At 36.2% G+C, this 24309-nt stretch overlaps 1 protein-coding gene across 1 annotated transcript in view; it reads left to right on the top strand.

Annotated features, from left to right (window-relative positions):
• YAF2 (YY1 associated factor 2) overlaps positions 1–16414 on the top strand; it is a 31015-nt gene extending 14601 nt beyond the window's left edge. Inside the window, exons 3-4 of the mRNA XM_082043258.1 lie at positions 7564–7716; positions 10321–16414. Coding sequence (XP_081899384.1) covers positions 7564–7716; positions 10321–10558 — 391 coding nt within the window. The 3' untranslated portion in view covers positions 10559–16414. The remainder of the gene's footprint in view (positions 1–7563; positions 7717–10320) is intronic.
• The last annotated feature ends 7895 nt before the right edge of the window (positions 16415–24309 follow it).

Below are 24309 nucleotides of genomic sequence, written 5' to 3'. Positions count from 1 at the left end.
GCTGTCTGTAGGCTTTTAGATGCTCAGCTCTGTGGAACGAGCGTCTGTGGTTTTTGTTGGTGAGCTGATACATCAGGTCTCATACTGTCTTGGAAATGCATTCTAAAAATACTCGTGGAAGTGCTTTAAACTGTTTCAATTGTTTTTAATGTAATTTTGTAGAATTTAACTAGCCCATGTATGAGAGTTTTTACTTTTAACAGCTTTGTGAAATTATCTAGCCAAGTGATATTTATGAAGGGGTATTTAGAAAACTATTTGATTAAGTATCTAATAGTAAGATTTGATTTGATTTGGGTGAAGAAACAGTCGTAACCATAATGAGGTTGGCTTTGTGTTGCATGGAGGTGAGGAATACATAAGATATAAAGAAGCAAAGGAGCAGTAGAGAATATTGAGCATCACAACAGCGTATATTTCTAAGTACAGATGTCTGAAATATAACCCTGTATTCAAGATGCAGTACTAAAAATGTGCCATGAATTTTCCAAGAATGTTTTGACTTGTCTGAAGTAAAATACATGTTTGCTGTTAGCAAATGGGTTGCACACTTTAAAAAATGGTCATTGGAAATGGCCCCCATCATGTTATTTTCTGCATAAAGGCTGAAGCTAGAAGGAGGAGATGACTACATTTAATGAATTCCAGGGTCTGTCCTCTTTTATCGGGGGTTACTCTTATTTCCAGTGGCAATGCACTACAAAATACAGATAACTGAAGACTTTCACTCCGCCTCCTGTCACGAGAGTTAAACTTGCTACCAAATTCTAAAGGAATTGAAGGCTGGAAAAACTCAGGCATGTTAACAAGGCATTTCTGAAATCTTCAGTAGATGGGGCAATAGCAAAAGCTGTTGGAGGAGGAGTACTAGTACACAATCAAAATTATAATTCCATTTAAAAAAATATTGAGTATCTTAATTCAGCTCCATCAGAAACACACAGAAACTCCACAGTAGCAGATGGAAAGGAGATATGCAGGTCTGCAGTGCGCTAGAGAGAGAGGAATACTAGGAATACTATTTTTTTATAACAATGTAAGTCTATGGTAACTTCTAGATAAAATGCTACTTTTGTGGGTTTGATATGAACTGAGAAATTTTAAATTTGGTGCAGAATAAGCTGAGAAGTGTTTGATAACAGCTTCTAAAAGCTAGCATTTCAAAAAGAAGACAGACCCCCGCCTTCCCAAAAGGAGACGTGTTGGAGGGAGGACAACGAGGTACAATAAAAGCAGAAATTACTTGTGTCATGGTAGTAGTGTTTTTATAACATGGTATGTATTACTGCAAGTTGGATGCTATTTTCAGGTATCCAATAATTTTTTCAGTGTTGTAGGCAGTGTAAACCTGTATTTGATGTGTCTGAACCTTCTAACATGGTTGAATACCTTAAAAATCAGGTCTTTAATATACTGGGGATAGTATAGAAGAGTGTGTCATTTTGGGCAAAACCAGGATGATACTAAGTATGAATACTGCTGTACATGGTGGCTTTGTGAAGAATGTACCAAGAGTGATTAGTCTTTTAAATATCATACAATGTCTTGACTAGAAGGGCAACCTGTATGGAAGGTGCTAGTTTTGAATTTAAGAATGTGTTAAAAGCTTTCCTTGCATTTGGCAGTAATTTTGAAAAGTATCTTAACATTTTAATGCTGTTTGAACCGTTACAGTAATAAAACATGTTCCTATGCATCATGTTGTTGGCACAACTGCCTGCGGGAAGGTTCCACAGAGAAGGCATGTTCTGTCCAAAGTTACTGAGCATTTGCAGTGGTTTAAGAGTGCACATAGCTGGTTACTGCGTATCAGCTTATCCATGATACTTATTTATATTTCTGTAGATCATGGGACACATTTTATATGGAATTCAGGGGACAACAGAGCTCTCAAAAGAAGCAAGCAGTGTAATTGTAGGTAAATGAAAGGAAAGCTTCTGTAATTAAAGTAATGATGAGTGCTTGAACAAAACTAGAAATAGAAATAAGCTGAATTTCAGCATGACTTAAAATAGAAGTTGCGTAAGCTTGTGTATACAGGATAAAATAGAAGGAAAAATCAACGGGGTATTCATTAGAAAGTGGAGGCATTGTCATGACGATACTCTAATAGTCATATTTCTTTGTAACTGTTAGAAATGTGTGATTTTGGGAAGGTTGCTTTTTAAAAACTTGTCCTTCATAAGAAGTAAACAAAGAAGATGGTGCAATACAGGCAAACTTGCAGTGGTTTGAGGAGCTGACTGACCTTCTCTGCTGCCTAGTGATGAGTTCTAGGTATTTTTTTCCTAGAAGCTGACTGAGCTTATTCTCTTATGCTTTGCCTGAAGATACTTACTTGAGAACTCCTGACTTTGATTTGAGAGTTTCTACTACCGTAGTCAGAACTGTGTCAAGTGTTCCGAGTTAATCCATAGTATGTTGGCATAGTCTGTGTTTATAATGCAGCTTTTGGAGTAAACTCCAAGACTTTCGCAAGGAGCCATCATAAAAAAAAACCCACAACCCTATGTAAAGTCTGTAAAGGCCAAGCTGCTTTTTTTTTTCTCTTTTTTTTTTTTTTGTACTGATCATATTCTGTAGCAATCAGCTTTGCAAGTTTGACCAAAAAGGACTTATATAAATGGATTAGTTACTGTTTGTAAGGCCTTTTGCCCATAGCGATTTTGATAATTCTTGAAAAAAACCCAGAAAGTGAAATTGAGGGCACTGATTGACTAGATTTCTGGTTTCCAAATAATGAGTTCTGCCATGCCTTGCTGGTGAGACAGAACAGATCACTGAAGTGTGAATGAATGTTCAAAAACATATTGGACTTGTTACTTGAGTCCTGTGCAGTGAGAGCCTTAAAGCAACAAGGGGCAAAGTAGAAGAATCGTGAACTTCCATTAATTTGGAAGCATTTATTCTGTCCTCCTGAATCACCTGAGAGAGAAGAATACTTCAATTTAAAGAATAATGTGGATTTCTCATTTTTTGAGGACAGGATTCTGTGACCAAGGGCAAGACAGAATCAGTGAGATTCTGTTCCAGATATTTCTAACCTCTGTTTCTTGAGGGATGAGTCTGCTGTCTTGAACAAAAGGTCAGTGTCTCCCTGCAGGGAAGACAAGTTTAGATAAATGGTACTTCTTAAGGATTAGGGGATGCCTTTGAGTAAAACCTCTTTAAGCCTCTGAAACATGTTTGTTGTTTTTTGTTTGGCTTTTTGTTTTTGTTTGTTTTGTTTTGTTTTTAAGAAATTATGATCTTTTACAGTGGAGGGAAGGAGAAAATTTGTGTGCAAGATTGAAATAATGGAATGTAGGAGACACAGTGTAGAGATTCTATACAAAAGCAAGTGAAGAATTTTAAAGAAATATCCCAGGCTTTGTTTTGTTCAGCTGCTGATCTTTCCAGGGAATGAAAATATGATAGGAGGTAAGAACAGCCTGAAAGCTCAAACTGTTCTGCTGATTCCTGGTGTATAATAGTTACCTGTTCTGTTTGATAGTATGAACGTCTTACCTGTTGCATTGACTCCTGTCATTCAAAAGGTAGTTTCTTGGTATCTGGAAGGGAAACTTGAGTCCATGAACTGAAAATAAAACAATACCATGTGGGGCAGCCATGACATAACATCTTTCTGTAGGAATAGTACTTCACAGGCAATTTCTTCCCGATTTCTAGGATGGGGCCAGATGTGTATAATTTTGTAGGAAACTGGGGAATAAGAGTAACTCAAAACCAGAATTGGTTTATTTTTCTTTTTGAGGCTGCTAACAAGGAAAACTAGTCTATCCTTTTCAGTGCTAAATATTTGCTCCCTTTGAGAGCATTAGTGTTGAATGACTTTCTGCACACAAAAGTAAATAGACAAGTCACTGCAGCCTCTGTAAATATACCCTCCAAGCCAGCAGCTAGATCAAATCCTGTAAGATAAAATGTAGTCACATTCTGCAACAGGAAGAATAGCATTAAAATGATTGCATCCTTCTTGTTTCACATTAATGGCAGTTGTAGGAAAGACACAAACTGTATACTTGAATTTGTATTACTGTCAGTGGCTTTAAAAAAAAAAAAATCTTATTTTTTTTAAAGGAGATTGTGAAGTGTGTGAGTATTTGTATTCAGGACCTTTAAAGCATCTTTGGAATTAGATAATTAATAAAACCATAATGGATGAGGCTGGAATAGAAATGTAGGTAGAAGTGTGGCTGATGTTAACTTAAAAGAAAGATAACACTGATGGAAAAGGAAGAAAATCTAAGTGATAGGGAAGGAGAGGCTGTAGCTGTGATGTTTAATGATCTCTTGGAACCTCAGTAAATCAGGTTGTTGGTACAGCTGCAGTGCTTAAGGCCTAAACCATGAAGTTCACCTCTGGAAAGAATTGATAGCGCTTGTCTTTTGTACTAGTGTATTTCTCTCTTGATTATTGTTCTGCTTAAAATGACTGAAGTGAAATCATTAGACAAAAATACAAAGTTTCGAGGGGCTGACTAAGCAGTATGTATTGTATTTGTGAATGTTTCTGCCTGTAGTTCTGGATTGTTCAGTTGTAAAGTGGTAGAGGCAGAAATGCTTATAATCATAAGTATATGCAGAAGTATATATAGAGCTTCCTTCTAAACACTAGTCAGCTCAGGTGCTCTTGAATATGTTAAAAAAGCAAATTACTGTAAATATATTGATGAAATAAAAGGCAGTGTTAACATTGTTTGTGCTTACTTAATCTGTAGCACCCTATTACAAGGAGTCTTTAACTGGTTTTGAAAACCAGTAATTTAAAATGTCATATTTTGGCAAATCATCAAAATCAATTTCCTGTTACAGGAACAGTTTTTCTTATATTTATCTTCTCTGCAAGAAAATCTTCTCTGTATGGATTCCTTCACGCTTGAATGACATGATTCAGCTACTGCTAAATCATGAACAATTCTATCGCGTTAAAGCTTCATGAGTGGTAAAGTTACCTGCTGAAGGCTGCATGGCTTGCAAAATGCTTGGTTGCAGTTCAGTAGCCCTTTTTGAGTACGTGGGAAAAAAAGAATGCTTGAAAGACACTGTGTGTTGAGAGACGTGCATTTTTTTCCCCTCAGTTATTTAATATGAAAGCATTGAACACCTCATTTAATAAATCTGGGACTAACAAAGCAGATAATAAAAGTTAGAACAAGATATAACAGCTATAGAAATAATTGTCAGCAAAACGATGGATATTTAATTGGAAGGAATAAAATAACTGAGTGGAATTCATTGCCACAATAAAACCACATAGAACCTCTTGATTCATTTTTAGTGCATCTTCCCAAACATTATTTCCCTGTGGGTTTTTTTGTCTTAACTGACCTCTGTTCCTTGTGGCGAAGATCTTTTTCTGTCAGTCTCATTTATTTTATGGTACTAGAAAAAGAAGTTCTAAACATAGGACTTAGTTCCAAGTTTAATTTCCCGGCTGTACTCTAATAGGAGTTATGTAATTTGCCCTCAGGAACTGAAATTGTTGCAAATTTAGAACTCCTAAAATAGTTGGCTAAAATATTTTTTTTTCCCCTCTCTGCCCCTTTTTTAACAGGTTTCCATGATCATGGTGTTGTCCACAGCCCTGGGCAATAATTAATTCTCTGTCAAGATGTTCACTGCTGTCTTACTTCATAAGTAACAAGTCAGATTACTCTCTCAGGTCACTATGTATTAACAGTAATGACAAGATTGTCACTTGGCCATCACTAGAAGTATCAACTTCCTGTATCCCTATTGGCTGGAGCAGTCTTCAATTCAAGACAGATTATCAGTTTTGTTTATATATCACAAGTGTTTTTCACCTGAAATTATAACCTTGTGGATCAACTACACCTGGGTTCTTCTTGCTTTGTTATGAACTACTATGACGAAAGGTCAAAACAGTTCTGAGACAAGTTTTCTAAAAAATGTCCTGTGTACTCTGATAATGTAAACAATTGCAGTCCATCAGATAATTTTAGTTATTTTGGACACCATGTAATGTGTGGTTTCCAAGGTCCTAGTTGCAATGTTCTCCTGAAAAGCATTTAGTCATATATGTGCCAGTTGATATAAGTTGAGTAATTTTCACTGAGTGATCCGTTGCTGACCTTCATCTCTCCATGAGTTAGCATAGGCTTAGTTCATGAGTGGATATGTGGTAGTCCAGTTTTCACCCCAAAGTTCAACTGGGTTGACCTTTTTAATAGTCTATTTTTATTTTAACTCATTAAGAACTTGCTGTGAGGACTCAGGAAATCTCAGCTGGTTTATATTAAGTGCCTTTCCCACACTTTATGAATTCTTGTAACTTGGCTTTCACTCTGTAACAGGAACTATTGCAGTCATTACTGAAAATATAACTTGCTAGTGGGAGCTGTCTTGATTTTCTGCTTTTGTTATTTTACTCATCACTTCACCTAAGCAAGAAGTGCCTGTAGTGTGATCCTGTGGGTTGGGATAAATAAATATGTAGGTGCTCGTAGCTTCTGTTGCTTTAATAACTGCTTTGTATTTTCAGAGTATCACAGTGCATATAATTTGTGCTTTTTCTATTAAAAACAAAACCAAACCCATACAACAACAAACAAACCACAACCCAACTAACAAAACCCAAGAGCTTGGGAGGGTAAACATTCTTTTTGAGAAGAAATTTGCATCTTCAAAGTCGTAATAGAATCAGAACTTTCCTATTTATATGCCATGCCTTGAAATTTCTTAATTCCAAAATCTCAAAATAAAGAAACATGCATTGGAAAGAGTAAAATGTTTCATTTCATGTTAGAATCATTGTATTCCAATACAAAATGAAGTGAAGCCATTTCAGAAAATATAAAAAATAATAAACTGTTGAAATCCTTTTGATTCCTGTTCCTCTTCTTACCCTGGTTTTTAGTTTGGATCAAAACTTGGAAATGAAGCCTGTGCTGTGTATACTGATGGAATGCGGTTGGAAGTTTCTGTTGCCAGCTTTAAAAGTATATATGTTCTGACAGCTATATCCTACTATAATTCGTGCAATATATTATTTTCCAGTGAACAACTTGACAAAAATGATACACAAGAGGATTTGTCGTTGTTTTCAAGCTGAAATTTGAGCTGAAAACGGTTTTACTCTGTAAGGCCAGCAGTGGCTTTAGCTCTGATATCTGAAAGGTCAGCTTCTTCCTTTTTGCGATATGGATGGTATACTTCAGTATTGCAGCACACTCAAAACAGACGCCTTCATCATTTGAGGGGGGGGACTGGGTGGTAAAGTATTCCCTCTGGAAGCTTCATCATCTGGAGGTTGCTCCGTGTAAGTCTCTGTCTGGCTATGACAATTGGGAGAAGATGGCATATTCCAAAGTCTTCTCTCTATATCCTTAAAAATAAATCAATCTCATTTCTTATAATGCGAGTGAAACAAAAGGCTGTTATGGGTTTAAATTTGATATGCTATTTTAATTAAGTATGAGCAGCAAGATAAGTTTTAACAGTATTTCTTCTTATTGTGGTTGTTAATAACTGAAGTGTAGTGAGTTTGAGACTTGTTGTGAAGTCTAAGCATTATGCATGTCTGTATATATGTGCACACAGGAAACCTCGACCTGTCTCTCAGCTGGTTGCACAACAGGTTCCTCAGCAATTTGTGCCCCCTACGCAATCAAAGAAAGAGAAAAAAGACAAAGTAGAAAAGGAAAAAAGTGAAAAGGAAACAACAAGCAAAAAGAACAGTCATAAGAAAACCAGGTAAAAATTTTAGAAACTTCTGTAGTATCGGTAAACACAATTTAAAAAAGAAAACAACAAAATGGTTGGTGATTTTACTGCTTTGTGCTGTGGCAAATTCTTTCAAAAATAAGGCTAAATATTTGTGTGTGAAGTTTCATTAGTTTAGGATGCCAATTAAATGTGAAGAAAACCTGCAGTTTGTAATTTTGACCAGAAGATGGAGACCAGCTGAATAGAGAGAGAAAGACTAGGTATTTTTGTTAAGGGTTACAGATGTATTGCTCACACCATACAAAATTGTAGGTAGGCAAATGGATGATACTGATCTCTGGAAAAGAGAGGGGACAGGAGTGACTAGTTTTCATGGAAAATAATTCGAGAGAGAACCAGTACCAGACTGCAGAAGTGTAGGGAAGTAATGTGGTTATTGCTGTCCTTGCAGAACTGGAATAAACTTTGAAGGGCTGAACTAGGGTATAAATTAATGTGACAGGATAATGCATGTATGTTACCTAGTGATAAAAATCTCTAGGCTACATCTGGGATGCTGAAGGAAACCTTGGGCTCATAGAACTGAGAACATGAAATATTACAGTACAGACAAGCAGTTGTAAAAGCCTTAATCTTGCTGGAAGACCAGGTGGAAGGAGGGTGCAAACTGCAGAACAAAAGCAGCAAGTTTAACCCCTACATCATCTCAACCTGAGCATAAAGTTATTGTGGCAAAAATGCTGTGCCAAAAAGTTGAGAACTATACAGGAAGTAGTCTACTCAAATGTGGGAGGAACTGAGGTCCTCCATCTGAGGTCAGCACACCAAGGAAGATTCTTCAGGATTAGTTATGCAGAGAAGTAGCAGATGCTTCTGTCCCTGAAATAGGATCATCAGGATCAGAAACAGGGAGAGACTGAGAGTCAAGAAAGAGCAGTCATTAAGAAAGTTTTAGTTAGGATTAAGAACATGGAAATGTTCCTTCCTTTTACCTTTTTTTTGTTTTGTATGGGTTTTGATTTTTTTTTTTTTTTATACTCAAATTTACTAGCATGCCTCATGCAGCTTAAGTACTTGAAGTTAACATAGTGAGTTTTAATTAAGCTAATTAAATATTATAAATTGAAATTGGTTGAATTGCAATCTTATATTAAAAATGCAAAAGTGATGTAAAGAAAAAGGGAAAACATTTAAGAAATAACTAAAATAAAAGTCTTGGACTGAAACAGCAGTATTGAGATCTGCATTAGGAATTGCTATTTGAAATAACTAGGCTACTTTTTTTTAATGCTTCAAAGAGTTAAATTTTTCAAAGAATTGATTAAGTAGGACAGCAGATTAAGAAGGCTTGTTTATTTTCAGCAGATTTCTCCAGTATCCTTTGTGAAAAGGATGTCCTTTTCTCTTTGCCTTAAAACTTGTATATTATTGCTAGAAACGATCATAAAAATCTGCACGCACACTCCATATGATCCATAAGTTCCAGGCACGGCACTTACGCAGGTTGATAACATTGAACTTTTCTCTCCATTCCCATGTTACAGAGCAGCAGATTTTCAGTTTTCTCTTAGATTTTCAGTCACGCTACTTCAGCCTCAGGGGAACAAGATGTCAAAGCTTGTCTCTGTCCTAGCAGAGAAAGGCATGAGGTGTTTTGGCTGAAGTGACTGGGAACCAGTTCTGCTTCAGACAAAGTCAGATGGCAGGATAAAGGTTAGGGCTTTGTCGTTAGCACACCTGCTCACATGTGATGTCATTATTTTATTGCAACTTGAGCTGGTGAAAGCTGTGGAGTCACTTACATAAAGCTATGCTGTTCATAACCACTTGTGTAAATTCAGCTGCCTTGTGGCAGATTTTTGTGTAGTCAAAGGAAAACAGTAAATTGAAAGTACATTGTACTCATCACTAGCAAAACTATGATGACAAAATACAAGTTAAAGTGTTCTTTGTTTGTTGTTGTTGCTGTTGTTGTGAAAATCAGACAATTGAAAGAATAGATGAGGAGACTTACCCTGTCAACACTGTGAAATGCTCAGCTCTGTACGTATTTTAAATCACAGCATATGCCAGGAATGCCAGAGTTATACTGTGAACACAAAGTCCCATTCAAACAGTGTACTAGCAGTCCTAGTGAGGTTTTGAGATTAAGTAATACTTTTTGTGAGTTAATGCTATCTGTGCTGTGAATTCAGAAGACAGACACCAACATCTTCATTATTGAACATCATACTCTACTTACAGTTGTTGCTTAAGGCTGCTGCAGAGATCGATACTTCTCTGGTTCAAATTTATAACTTTCTATAGCCACAGTAAAGAAAGACTTAATTTTCAAAAATAAAAACCTTCACATGTGCAACACGTCCATATTGCTGCACAGTTACATTACTCACAAGGTCAACTTTTAAATAATCTTAAGAGAAGGTAATGTGTTATGTTCAGCTATTTTAATGTAAAACATACTAGGAAACACTCTACCATAAATACTTTTGGTACGTTACTTAAGTATTACATGCTGCACATAGCAGTCTCATGTACACATATATGTTCTCCAGAGCTCCTAAAAAGCAGGAAGAAGACAAGATAATAAGGTGGCATGTGTGCTTTTAATATGATATTTGCTTTATTTAGGCCAAGATTGAAAAATGTGGATCGAAGTAGTGCTCAGCATTTGGAAGTTACCGTTGGAGATCTGACAGTCATAATTACAGACTTTAAGGAGAAAACTAAGTCACCACCTGCTTCCAGCGCTGCTTCTGCAGATCAGCACAGTCAGAGTGGTTCTAGCTCTGACAATACAGAGAGGGGAATGTCCAGGTCGTCTTCACCCAGAGGAGAAGCGTCATCACTGAATGGGGAATCTCATTAAAGTTTATTTTCTCCAGTTTCTTTAGTCTCTTCAAAACATGCAAATACATGACTTCTGTCACCTGTTACCACATTTTCATGACAGATTAGCCATGCATAATTGGTATGTTTACTGGAACATAATTTATGCTGTTTAAAAAAAAAGGAAAAAAAAAGTGCAGTGGTAGAAACAATAATTTAAATGCAATCGACAAATGCTTAGAAAGCATTTTCAGTCCAACTTTTTAATCTTCATGTGTAAAGGTGCCATGAAAATGTGGTTTGAATGTTCATTATGCAGTGTTATTGGTAAGTCCATTTTCACTTTTAGTTTAGTGAATTCTAACACAACTCTTGGTGTCTCTACTATTGGCATGTACTGAATTTAAATTTTTATAACATAGTTCAAGCTGCCTAAATATGTATTATTTGAGAATTGTGAAACATAGTTATATGTATGCAAGTCAAAGATCAACTTAATCAACTATTGCTGCAACAGAATTTTCATAATAATTATCTTCTTAAAAACACCTGCTGGTACTTGGTGTGGTTAAATAGGAAAAATGTTATTAAATAAAACATTTGTATGAATTTTTGCCAATGTTTGACACATTTTACTAGATTACTGAATTATGTTGATGGTTTTACCAATATTTTTTCACACTTAAAACACTTATTGTAATGTTTACAAGCAAAATAGAAAATACATTCAAAGCATTGATTGATTAACCTTACAATTCAGGTAAAATACTACATTGTCACTATACACTGGTATTCTGTGTTGTGTAACAAATATTGAACCTCAGATGATGACACATTTGGCAAAAACTAACATTTGGAAATATGAAAGTTTGGAAGAGCTTTAAAAATAGCAAGTGCAGTTCTCATTTCTGCTAGTGCTGTTTCCTTGCCCCAAATTTATCTAGTGTCATATAGTCACTTAGCATTTCATTACAGGAATATCAGATGTTGTACAAGAATAAGGAAATAACAATATTATTTTTTTCCTGTATAAATTTCTTCAATATTGATTTGGCCTGTTAAAATATATTATGTCATAAATCATATGAAAAAACTCAGTACCCTACTTTATGGCATAAACTTTCAACATTTACACATTTAGCAATATACCAATACAGAGCAGAACTATTTACAATCCCATCTGGTATTATGTAAAATTACCAATAAAATATTTTTGTGAATACAGATTTTGCATTTGTGTTTACAACCAATAAGTGTTTTGATACAAATATACAATCCATGTATAGATTTTAAATTATATATTCAGGTTCAGTACAAAAGTCCATTTATCTCCTTTTAGTGAGATAGTCCACTTACACTCCTGTAATTCTTTTCTTTTTCCTTCAAATTACATATATTTTTAAGCCCATGTAAAAGTTGGATGTACCTTCTTGGTAGTGAATCCAGCCCCAAATTATTACCAACATACGATAAGTCGTCTTAACAGCTAAAACAATGGATTTTTGTAGCCCCTGACAATTGTGATGTTTGGTGGTTTCTTGTAGTAATGTATTTTTCTGTTTTTAATGCAGTACTTCTACAGGCACAATGGTACTGTTCTAATTTGTAAGATGCTAGTTGTGAAATACAGTTAGTTGCATAAAATGAAAGTCTGATGTGATATCTGAAAACATACATACCTCATTCCTTGGTGTTGCTGTTTAAACTTTTTAGACATCAAATGTTAATTATAGGCTGTTTCAGATGGATAACTACTGACCTGTTTATTATGTATTCTGCTTTATCTTACTAAATAGTATGTCTGTTCATTGCCATTACCTGGCCAAATCTTAGTATCTATAAAACAATGCATTTCAAGGTTCTTAAATGTTTTCTTGGGCAGGGCTGGTGTTCAGAATAACATACACTAGTTTCCAAAAGAAAAATACATACTTCTCAACTTTATTTTTTTATATTTTATTTTTAGGTGGGACTATTTGCAGAGTATACGGATGTAATGGATTACAAGAGAGCCGAAATTGTTTAAATTAAACAGTTAAAGGATAGCAAATCCCATTGCAAGATGTTTTATGAAATGTGTTTCTATTTTAAAACTTAATGAATGCTAACACATTTCAAAATTCCTTGCAAGCAAATAATAATCAATTACCAATAGTTCACTAAATGGGAAACACATTTTCATTTAGAATTATGTGAACAAACCACCCAAAACTGCCAACAAGGGGTCTCCTTGTATCTTCAGAAATAAGTAGCCATTTGGTTTGGAAGGGAGAATGGTGTGGATTTTGTTATGATTCAGCTGCCTCTAGAGAATAATCTCAAAAAATGTGTTACAAGTATGGTTATAATCGAAAAGAATGCAGAAAGTCTCACTGTTGATTGTGGAATAAGACACAGAAAAGCAATTTCTAACCACAGATACAACACAAGTCAGCTAAGATCTAAAAACTGAGCTGTGGTGGTTTTAATTGAACTTGTTATGTTGCCAGTGTTTACCTTGCAATGTTGCCTGTTTTGGCATTAAAGTTAAGATACTTTTTGCCTGCTTGTGATTAAAGGGATGTGACAACACTGACAGCAGAGTAGACAAATTCTAAGTAGAATATGGCATTTGACTCTGTTCAGAATGTTATAATTTAAATGAACTTCACTAATTTTGACTTGTAGTAATCCTAAATCCTTTTTCTAACTGTAAATATATTTAAAAGCATCTTTACTCAATTTATAAAAAGTGAAAATTTAATGTTGTAATGTGTTTTGATTAGCTATTTTTCTCTGTGACTGCTTTGTGCATCAGAACTGTTATTTGTTAAATCTATATATGCACTAGTTTTCAACAGCCATACATTCTGGGTTGTTCATGAAAAGGTGACCCAACAAAGACAAGTGTGATAGTGTTCCATGTAAATTAGTTCCTTTATGTGCTGGTGGATTGTCTGGTTTCAGAAAGGAAAAGGGGGGAGAAATGGGGAAAACAAAGTATAAATAGTTCATTGATACAATGTACAGTTGTGTACAAAAATGTAGTTCAGTCTCTTATCTTCCTCACTTTGCCACTAATTACAGGTGGTATAAGGAAAAGAACAAATGTACAGTTGTAGACTGTGATCCTCTTTTTCTCCTGAGTTTAAATCTACCTATGGGAGAGAAAGAAAAGTTGTTCTTAGTAGCAGGATAAATTATGCCATATAAAATCTTGATTCTAACAGAAGCTGTAGTAAAAAAGAAAAAATACATAAGTTTTGTAATTCTTGACATTAGAAGTCTTGAGATGAAAACTATGACTGAAGTTTTAACCTATTATATGTTTCTCTAGATATTTGATGTTTTGGGGCATAGATTGTAAAATCTCAAAAATGGTTTGATTTTATAATTTGTGCACTTTACTTTTTTTTTTTAATATTACGGGTAGCACATTTTTAGGTAGCCGTGTAAGATAGAATACTTTTTATAATTTGTTTCCACCAGTTCCCTATAGTGTTCCAGCATACACTTGACACCAGTGTGTGGCTCTGCATCTTGGATCCTTTAATTTGTCTCTCTCCTGTCTCAAAAGCCTGACAGTTTCCCACATTATGCTGATTGATTATACTTTTGTTATACGGGTTGGATTTGGCATGGAACTGTCTATTGTGTACTTTTTATGTACATCTGGGGTTCTTTAACTGTATCTGCTTGGGTTTTTTTTCTGTCACATGCCTTTATTTGACTCTGGTCCCTACTAGGGAGTCTGGGTATACTTCCTTTCTAATATCAGAAACTATATGGGTATAGAAATGCATGTTAATTTAATTTCTCCAAAAGCAACAGCAAATGCTATACTTGTAGTAAATTTGTCTTGTGCTTACTCAGGAATAAGATAGGTAAGATTAAAAAGTTAATGCTGGTTTTGGCTAAAGGACCAGTCAAATACGATATTTTGCAAAAGTGTACTTTAATCTCTGTGTGAAGATTTGGCTGTGCTGGAAATACTGTTTGAGCTTTTAGAGGTTTTTCTTACTTGAACTTATGCCCCGACTTACATCAAAGCAGTGTCAATTTGAAAGGGTGTAACTTTACAAACTAGCAAAAGCTGTACAGTAAAACCAGTCAAAATGAGGAAGCTTAGTTGGTTTTCTTTTGTACTGTCAAAGTTTTAAGAGGAGAAACTTTCTCCTCTTGTTAAGAGAGACTTGAGATTTGTCTAAAACAAGCAGCAGATATTGAGCTTAGTTTGACATCTACAGAAGAACCCATGTTTAATGAGAATTAACAGGATTTAACTACGGAGTTTAACTTGTGAAGTACTTTTCTACTTTAATTACAAACCAATCCTTTACAGACATTATTGTAACTCCTGTCTAGATGGATACAAATGGAGTAAATGGTGCAACAGCAATGGATGGCTGCACACTTGCTAGTAAAGTATGTTATCCAACAGCCAGTGATGTGTAAGTGACATTCCTAAGACATGGCACAAGATTGTGATATGTGTATGAACAAGGCCTAGGCGTCCAGGTGCCTCCATCACCCCCACCTAAACTATGCTACTGCATTCAAACAGTGAAAGAAAATGCAGCAAATAAATTAGTTTCAGATCCTAGAGTCCTAGAAACACTGGAGCTGTTTACAGCTTCTGTTTAACTCTATCAGTGAAAATTAATTAAAATAAGCTGCCACTGTATAACACATAATCCCTCAGGAGATGTTTTCGATCCTAATCTTGCCCCCTTTATTATGAGAAACAGATAAAACTCATCTAACAGAACTTGCCTTGTCTACTATCACAGGGAATTTTAAGAGCAGAAACTTAAATATGTGTAGGAAGTTATAGCTGTATTTTTAAAGAGTTAAACGTGGAAGATGAAGGGCAAAAACATGTCCCATAGCTCAAATGACTATTAGTAAGAATGATCACAAGAGATTGCTGTACGATTTGGCGTTTGTAAAAGACAAAATGGTAACGTTATCTAATCACTCCTTGTCCCATATGTTTAAAAATGAAATTGCCACCAGAAAAAATATTGTTCCAGTAACAATGGTTTGAAGAAGAGTTCCAAAATGTTAATTATTTTGTGGAAAGTATGGCATATTTTGAAATATCTGAGCACAAAGCCCTTTGGGACTACATTTTCAGGATCTAGGCCACCTGGAAAAGCGTAATCTTTAATTACACTGATCTCTGTGTATAAATATTGATCTTACTCAAAGTGCTTGCAAAGTGAACAAGCTCCCTTAAACCTGAAGATTTTAAGGAACGTGGCTTTAGACCAGTGGAGCTCTAATATACAGTGGAGTTACTGAGAAGATGACTGAGGAAAAGAGAGCATTTATCTATTTTTTGATAACCTGCTAACCATGTGCTCATAATTTTCCTCCTCTGTATGAATAAGCAAAGTTATACAGAAGCAGGAGATATATATATCCAGGGCTAATGAAATTTGGCTCTTTACCGCCTTCCCAAGCTCACTACATTCTAGAAATGCAGTTTGGATCAAAGGCAGTCGCAGGTACTTTGTCACTAGAAAGGATGGAGTTGTTCAGTCCCTCAGCATCTGTTAGTTGAGTGGTCAGACCAGTTCTGCTTTCTGAGTACCCACTTAGAGAATACAGAGATCTAATTTGCTATTTATATGCATCTAATATGTAACTACCATCCATGAGTAATCTATTTCAAGCTGATCCTTCTTTGCACAGAATAAATCAAAATGCTTCAATGCCAAACCCAGTTCCTGTCGGCACAGATCTGAGCAAGAAAATCTGCCATCTGACTGATCGTCTATTACTGTAACAGCCTTCAGCTATGAATTAATCTAAGCAAGGGAAATCTCTTAAGATTACATGTATTTGTTGAGTGTGCTCCCATTTCTGAATTAAATGCATTCTGGTTCCTTATGTCTTTTTAATTTTTTTTTTTTTAAAAGAACATCTATAGTACAAGTGGATGCAGTGAGTTTGAAATAATTTATTATGCCTGCTTTTGTAAGTGGGTAATTTGACTGCTACTCCCAGTTCTTCAGCTTTATCTTGGTTTCTGTAAGACCAACAATGGTATGTGGAGCTTAGAGGTCATCTATCAATTTTGTGACTATTGTCCTTGTTTCTTTATAATTGACTTACTGAGCAGATTCTTGCCGAGCAAACTTACTGATATCAATCCTGTACCATTCACGCATTCTGGCTGAGGGAGCTGGTATTCTGGGATGCCAGTTATAGGGCTTTCTATCTGCATTTCTGCAAACGGTCTGATTCTATTTCTGAGAGGCTTCCAAACATGGGAAAATAAGCAAAATGCTTTCCAGCTGATGGAGGTGTAATGTTGCCAAGTAACTTCCAGTACCTGGAAGGCTTTTTGAAAGGTGCAAGAAAATGCTCTCAGTGCCGGCTGGAGGAAGAGATCTGAGGCACGTGCACAGATACTGGGCGCTTTCTCAGCTTTTCTACAGAAATTTTGAGTAGTTTCTGTTTCCAAAACATCAAACACCTTCAAAACCCCTCCGTCAAATAAAAAGACATAGGAGGAGTAGGGGAAAGAACCAAGAAAATGTATTTTCGGAATAATACCTAGAAAAGCCACTATATAATGGCTTCTTTGTGTGTTTAGTATTCCTTTCTCTGTGTACTGTATTGGAAGTAGGCAGCATCCCACACTTAGAGGTGCGGTTTGCTTTATAATTCTTGATACCTGTTGGTTCAGTGACTTTTGGCCTAAAGATAGATGTAGATTTTTGTGGATTTCATAGTAAATACCCTGAACACTTCACTCTTGGATACAGGTCATTTGTTGAAAGGGCGGAAGTTTTTATTAAAGAGCTAGTCAGGAAGAAAATAAATTCTTCTAGTACATTTAGACACTAACCAATTTTGAAGGGTCTGATTCCTGGACTACTAGAAAAAGGATAAATTTATGTTGAAAGGGTAATAAGAACACAGGCTAGAATGGATGTGGCTTCTGAAGAGTTTTGTGCCCAGTAGTTCATAGAGCTGTTTTCAGTGATTATTCCACACCTTAGCCCGTTAATCTTGAATTGTTGGTAGAGCATCCTCACAGACAAATCAAAACTACCAACAGCGCTGTCAGATGCTCTTAATATTTACTAAGTGCCTTACACAGAGCATCACTGAGGCAATGGTTTGATTGAAAGGAAGCTTGATAAAAGATTTACTCCTTTGGATGGAGTCACGGGTTATCAGTTGTAACCAAGGTGAGGTTCCTGGTTATAACACACTAGAGTCTTATATTGTATTGCTGATACAAATACCCAATAAGAAACAGTCCAGAAATTTGTGAGGCTTTCAGTTGGTAAAACATTCTTTGGAGGGTAATTTTATTCTAGTCGGTAGTGATAGCCTACAGGGATATCACAGAAGTATATAAAACTTCTGAGTATTTCTGGATGGTTTCACACTTCTCAGTTTCTCAGTCAAAGACAGTATTATCCTTCTCGGGAGGGAGTATGTAAGTTGGTTTTATTCATAGTGTTTATGTTTATCCAACAGTAGTTTTTAAGGATTTTATTGTCAGAAAAAGGGCTTGTTGTTTTGAAAATAAAAATCTTACCTACCAGGTGTCTTCCCCAAAATGAGTAAGTGCCTTTTCTGTTCTGATTCTTAGAAGTATTCACTTTGTCAGATTGAATCTGAATGTCCTGGATAAACCAACTATTAAGTACTGAGTGTTACCAATGGCTTGAAATCCTTTCACTGAAAGAACAGGAAACAGAATGTAAGCCACTTGAATTATTTTGAGACCTGATGTTATCAGAAGTTTTATAACTGCTATGAGTAGTATACTTCTAAGAACAGTGTTACTTTTCAGGAACTTGACACTGATATGAAATAAATATTTATTAAAAGAAATATATTAAATAAATATTTATTTACCCATTTAAGTAAGAGAAAATGTTACACCATGAGGGCAACAGTCTTGCTGTTAGCAGTCCTGATTACTTAATGGAGAGTAAAACTGAGGCCCTGGACTCTGACTGTAAAAGAATGTGTGGTATTTGGTGAGAGATTGGGACTGTGAATCTTAGGTCCACATTCTAATAAAGTAATTCTTCCTACCTAAGTTTTGACCAATTCTCAAGCAGAAAAGAAAGCATGAGCAGATATCAGTAAGAGGCCCTCTGTTTTTATTGGTGCTGCTTCCTATCTCTAGAGGTTTGGGGTTTTTTTTAGCTTTGCTCAGGACCGGTACAGCTGAAAGTTTATTTTCCCTTCATTCTTAAGTCTAGACTTTGAATGGAGTTTCTCTGAGACACTTTTGTAGTGAAACCGTATTCCCTACAAATATTGACGACAAAAATAAACATCTCCGTGAACAAAAGATTGTGTGTGGTTTTAATTTTTTTAGTATATATGAATCTACTCTAAAAATTCTAAAGGTACTCTAAGAAAAATGTAACCAGTGTATCAACCTACACTTAACAGCTTTCTGTGTAGCAGTCAGAAAATAGTTTGCATCATAAGATGCTACAAATTTTGTCTGATAAACTATGTTCAATTCCAGTTAAGTTCTCCTTTAAATAAATATGACAATACATTGCATTTGTCCAAGTGTATAGTAACCCATTAGGACACTGCCCTAAACTGGTCCCTTCCCGACCTCAATTCTAAGGCATTATTAAACAATTTAAAATTCTGAAAGCTTGGCAGAAGAGCTGTGGGGAAGTGACAGGGAAGAAGGAAACAGTAGGAATCACAGTGCAAAGGTATATTTTCCAAAACAAATGCCACACAATGATAACGGAATTGTTTAAAAACTATAGTTATTTCACATTGTTTCATTACATACAGTTGGTTTCAGATGAACGTAAATATATGTGTTTGAAGCCCAGAATAGTGACACATATTGAAATGCCTTCTCCAGCAATAAATTAATACTTCTTGCCTGTAAAGAATCTGACAAGCAAGTATTTTTGGTGAAAACTATTGTGAGTGCACTATATTCATTCTTGACTTCCAGTGGTGATGCTTAGGGTGTGTTATTATAAATAAAATGGTAAATAAAATGATTAAATTGTTCAGAACCCTTCTCTGAATGTGTTCTTTGTACGGGTTAGGAGAAAGTGCAAGAAGTGTAAGTGGACAATTTGGGGATAAACAGCAGACTTATGGAACTTGATCTCAAAATGTCAGGAGGCCTCTGCTAATTTATGGACACAGGTGATTTATTTACTCCTTTCAGCTGTGATGGAAGTTGAAATACTCCTGAGAGTACTCCTTGCAAGGCAAGAAATCATGAAAGCATCCATGCTTGCAAATTAAAGTAACATCTGAGGTAAGAGGCTTGAGAAGAAGGCTTAGTCTGAGGCTTCATGGAATAATTTTTGGTTGGAAGAGACCCTCAAGGTCATCAAGTCCAGCTATTAGCCTGACTCTGGCACTAAACCATGTCCCTAAGAGACTCATTGATACATGTTTTAAGCACCTCCAGGGATGGTGACTCAACGACTTCCCTGGGCAGCCTGTTCCAGTGCTTCACAACCCTTTCCATGAAGAATTTTTTCCTAATATCCAATCTGAACCTCCCCTGGCGCAACTTGAGGCCATTTCCTCTTGTCCTATCACTTGCTACTTGGGAGAAGAGACCAACACCCTCCACACTACAACACCCTTTCAGGTATTTGTAGACAGCGATAAGGTCTCCCCTCAGCCTCCTTTTCTTCAGGCTAAACAGCCCCAGTTCCTTCAGCTGCTCCTCATAAGACTTGTGCTCCAGACACTTCACCAGCCCCATTGCCCTCCTCTGCACTCTCTCCAGCACCTCAATGTTTTTCTTGGAGTGAAGGGCCCAAAACTGAACACAGGATTTATCTTATTGCATATACGACTACTCTTTCTCTAACTAAAGCAGGTTCTAAAAAATGCTCTGCATGGGTTGTCTCAAGTTATCTTCAAATTACATACAGTTGCTGTGTTCAGTTATCTCTGAATTGTCTGTTGTTTGTTTTGCTTTGCAGCGTGAAGTAAATCCTACAAGGCAATCTTGAAAGAAGCTGGTTCTCTTGCTAAGACAGTCGGAGATTCCTAGTTGTGTAGCAAGTGACTGAAGTGTTGGACATGAGTACGTAAGCTCATCCTCACTCCAAGGAGGCAACGTGTGAGGCTGACATATCCTCAGGTGCAAGATGGTTCTAATGCTGCCCTGGAAGTGTTGGGCATGGATCCCAAAGTGCAGGCAGCAAGTGGTCTCAAACTGTTGATATAACTACCAACCTTGGTACTAGCAGAAACACTGACTTGTACAAGATTCAGATACCAGAATGGGGCTATTGTCACTAAATAAGGGAGTCTGATTTAGTCTACTTACTCATCTTTAGAAGAGAAAGAATTCTAAAGAGGAGAGCAAGCTGTAAAGCCTTTATATTACCCTTCTATTCATTTCTTTCCTCTTTTGACTGCTTGGTAAGTCTGCTACACAATTATGAGTCTGAAGATCAAAACAAATTTCTTAAATTCCACACAAATGTTTTGGCAGCCATGGGAGATCACAGCATTCTACTATGGGCCTGGTGCCTAGAGATATCTTGGGACAGTGTCCTATTTTATTTTACCCTTTCTTGACCTGAAAGAAAATTAAAGAGGGGAGGAGGGAGGGAAAAAGTCTTTCTGAAATTACAGATAAAGAACAGGTAAAGGAAGGCAGAGTAATATATTAATGGAATAATGACCCAGCAGTGCTTGAAGGTATCTTAGATGTTTCAGGCTCTAAGTTCTGTGCAACACCATATCCCAACTACTCGCTGACTCCGCTGCCACTTGGGCAGTGGAATACAATAGCTTGAGAACACAATTCTCAATGACAAATCAGATAAATCAGTATAATGTCTGCACATTCCAGGGAATGGCACAGGACTGTGCAAGGTAAGCTGACTGCTCACCGTAATTACTTCTGTGAACTTCAGACATGACTATTGAGCAAGTATAAGGGTACTTGGTACCTAAAGCCTGTTATGTGCCCCGGGCATTTGTTATGTGGCTGTTCTATCCAGTTTTAAAAGGGGCAATCAGTACAAAATAAACTATTAATGTCTTGCCTCTTCTTCCTGGTACTTCAAGCGCTAAATGCTTTAAACAGCTAGCACTTTTCACTGCTCTAATCTGGTTTTTGAATTAGTAATTATGGAAATAAAGCAACCCCTAGAGAAAAGGATATGGAGAGGTGAACGTTACAGCTCGCTTTCTGTATCCTTGACATGTCTCTACATTGGTTTATAATGTTAAACCCTACTTGAAGAGGACTAGGGAGCAAAGGCAGGGTACAAATAAACAAAATAAAATGTAAAATAGCAAATGGGCTTGCTAGAAATTGACAAAATAAATCTGCACTTCAGCTGGTTTGACTGACTGACTGCTTCCCAAAACCTCTCCTTACTGAATGACCATCTGTCATCTTTTCCATTCCAGGCTACACTGCTCTTGCAAAATAGGAGCAACCAGCTACCTGGCTCACAGCCTCCAGTGCATCATCCGGTTTGCACTGCTGAAGGGCTCTGAGAGACCCAGACAACTCTCCTAAACCTCCTCTTCCTCTTGGAGGGGCACCCGGCAGTTCCCATATAACATTTTTTTTTAATTTTAGCTCTTTGCTGCATGCAGTTTCACTCTCCTTGCTATGCAGGCTTTTTGCACTCCCAAATAATAAATACATAAAATGTATAATTGTTTTTACATCATATGTGAAAAATACCAACTAAAAAAAAAAAAAGCAGTTGTTTTCACTCTGTGGTCTGAGGATCTCAAGAGTTAATGCATTCCTTCCAAGAGTCTTCAACAAAGCTATGAGGATGAACGTATGTATTACAAGTAGCATTGAATTCACTGTGTAGCATCTGCATTGTTACTGTAAAGTGGAAAAGGTATTAAACACGTTACAGGATTAATTTCAGATTAGTTGGTGTCCTTCGTCTTAAAAACTGAACTTCCAGCCACAATGGAAAGTTGCTATTGTGTATGATTACTGTTAGTAAATATTTATTGTCTTACAAGAAAAAAATGTTGTATTGTAGAAACTTAAAGACCCTGATCAGGGTGTCAGAGGACTCAGAACACTTGATGCTGTAGCAAACAGCAGGACAAGGTAAGGACTTTCAAACTTGAGTATAGTCATATATAAACAAACAGCCAGGCCTGCTTGCCTTGTTTCTATATTTTTGTACATGGTACGTATTTGAATAAGAAGATAAGTTTGCTTTGACTCCTCCCAGGAGTATTTTAAACACAAATACTTCTGCCAGGTATGGTCCTTGAAGAATTTCAGATAAGGCAAAGAAACCAAAGCCCAACACTGAGAATCCCCTTTGGACCAATGTTTTGGAGCTTCAGATTTAGAAATCTTTACAGAAAAAAAAAAATGTTTTGACACACACGTACAGAAAAAAGAGATAAAATTATCTTTTTGCTCCTAGAAGGTATTCTTTCTGCTTATTTAATGTAGTAAAGCACTAAAAATTGTGCAAGTCTACATATATAGATGCATATTTATTTATGTAGGACATGGAAGCTGAACTTTCTTAAGAGGAACACCACCAATATTTTGACTCCCTACTGTTTAATAACTTATATTTGTTCCCAGAGAATCCATTAAATACATTTGGAAGTAAATGGTACTATTGACAAAGAAACAATTGATTCAAATTAGAAGAAACTAGGAATTTTGCAAAGTATCACACCACTTCCCAAACTGCTTACAATGCAGCTTGTTTAATTTCGTGTACTGTTGTCCTTGGGTGTGTATATTGCTGATACCAAGAGTAATCACAAAATATTGTAAGCTCCTGCTTATAGTCCGAATAGGTTAAACGCAAACTACAATGTAAAACATTGAGAGCTAAAAAGGGAAGAAATGGAGGAAAGCAATAATATTTTGGTCATCAATAAAAGTTGATTTTTAGAATTTTAATTAACATTTTTGACACTGCTGGCCAATGTAGGGCAATTTGAAGCGTAGAAGGCAGTTGTAAAAAAAACTAAATCCTTGTCTTAAAAATGAATTGGACAGAAAGAAAAATGATGTCTGGCAGCAGCAGCAAAGGGACATTACACCAAGAAGTCTGATGATACCATGTGCACAACACATGGTAGTAAAGCAGTTTCCACTTGCTTACCCAGCCTTGCATCTATCACAGCAAAGTGTTGACACTGCAGGTTGTACGAAAGGGCACCTCAACATCAAAGAAAGTGTCTTTGCCTTTGAAAAACCCTTAACTGGTCTGCACACGAGGCAGCATTGACTCAAATCTGTCAACACAAAATCTTATTGCTTCACCAACTTAACTGATGGTTTGACTTCCTGAAAGAACAAAACCCAAATGAATGATACAAATGCATGTGGTCAGGTCTGGGTTTTTTAATTAGCAGAAAGCTGGAGTGGAAATCAATTTCTCTCTTTGTTCTCTCTGTTGCATTAGATAATCCGCTTCCATAACTATGAATAATTTATTTTTTTAAGTTGATCTAATTTATCTCTTGATCTAATGAGTTGTTAGAATTTTGGTTTCATTTCTGACATACAGTAAATGCTTTTATGACCCTTGAACACACTTGCAGAAGTATAAGGTGCTGATTCTTTAAAAAAAAACAATTGCCCTAATTACTTGTCTAACATCTGTAGTTCACTGAGTAGGGTTTTCTGGATTTCAGCTATTTTCTGAACATAGTAGGCAGAATTGAATCCTAAAGATACAAAAGTTACCATGGCTAAGTAACTGAATTCCATGCAAGAAAATGATTTCAAGATTTAATATTGGTAATAAATGGAGATAACCTTGCATCTAATTGTACCTCTTCATATTTTAAGTTTATTAA

The sequence above is a fragment of the Streptopelia decaocto genome (assembly GCF_964273445.1).
Source record: "Streptopelia decaocto genome assembly, chromosome: 1".
Classification (NCBI taxonomy): Eukaryota; Metazoa; Chordata; class Aves; order Columbiformes; family Columbidae; genus Streptopelia; species Streptopelia decaocto.
This window is presented reverse-complemented; position numbering and strand designations above follow the sequence as displayed.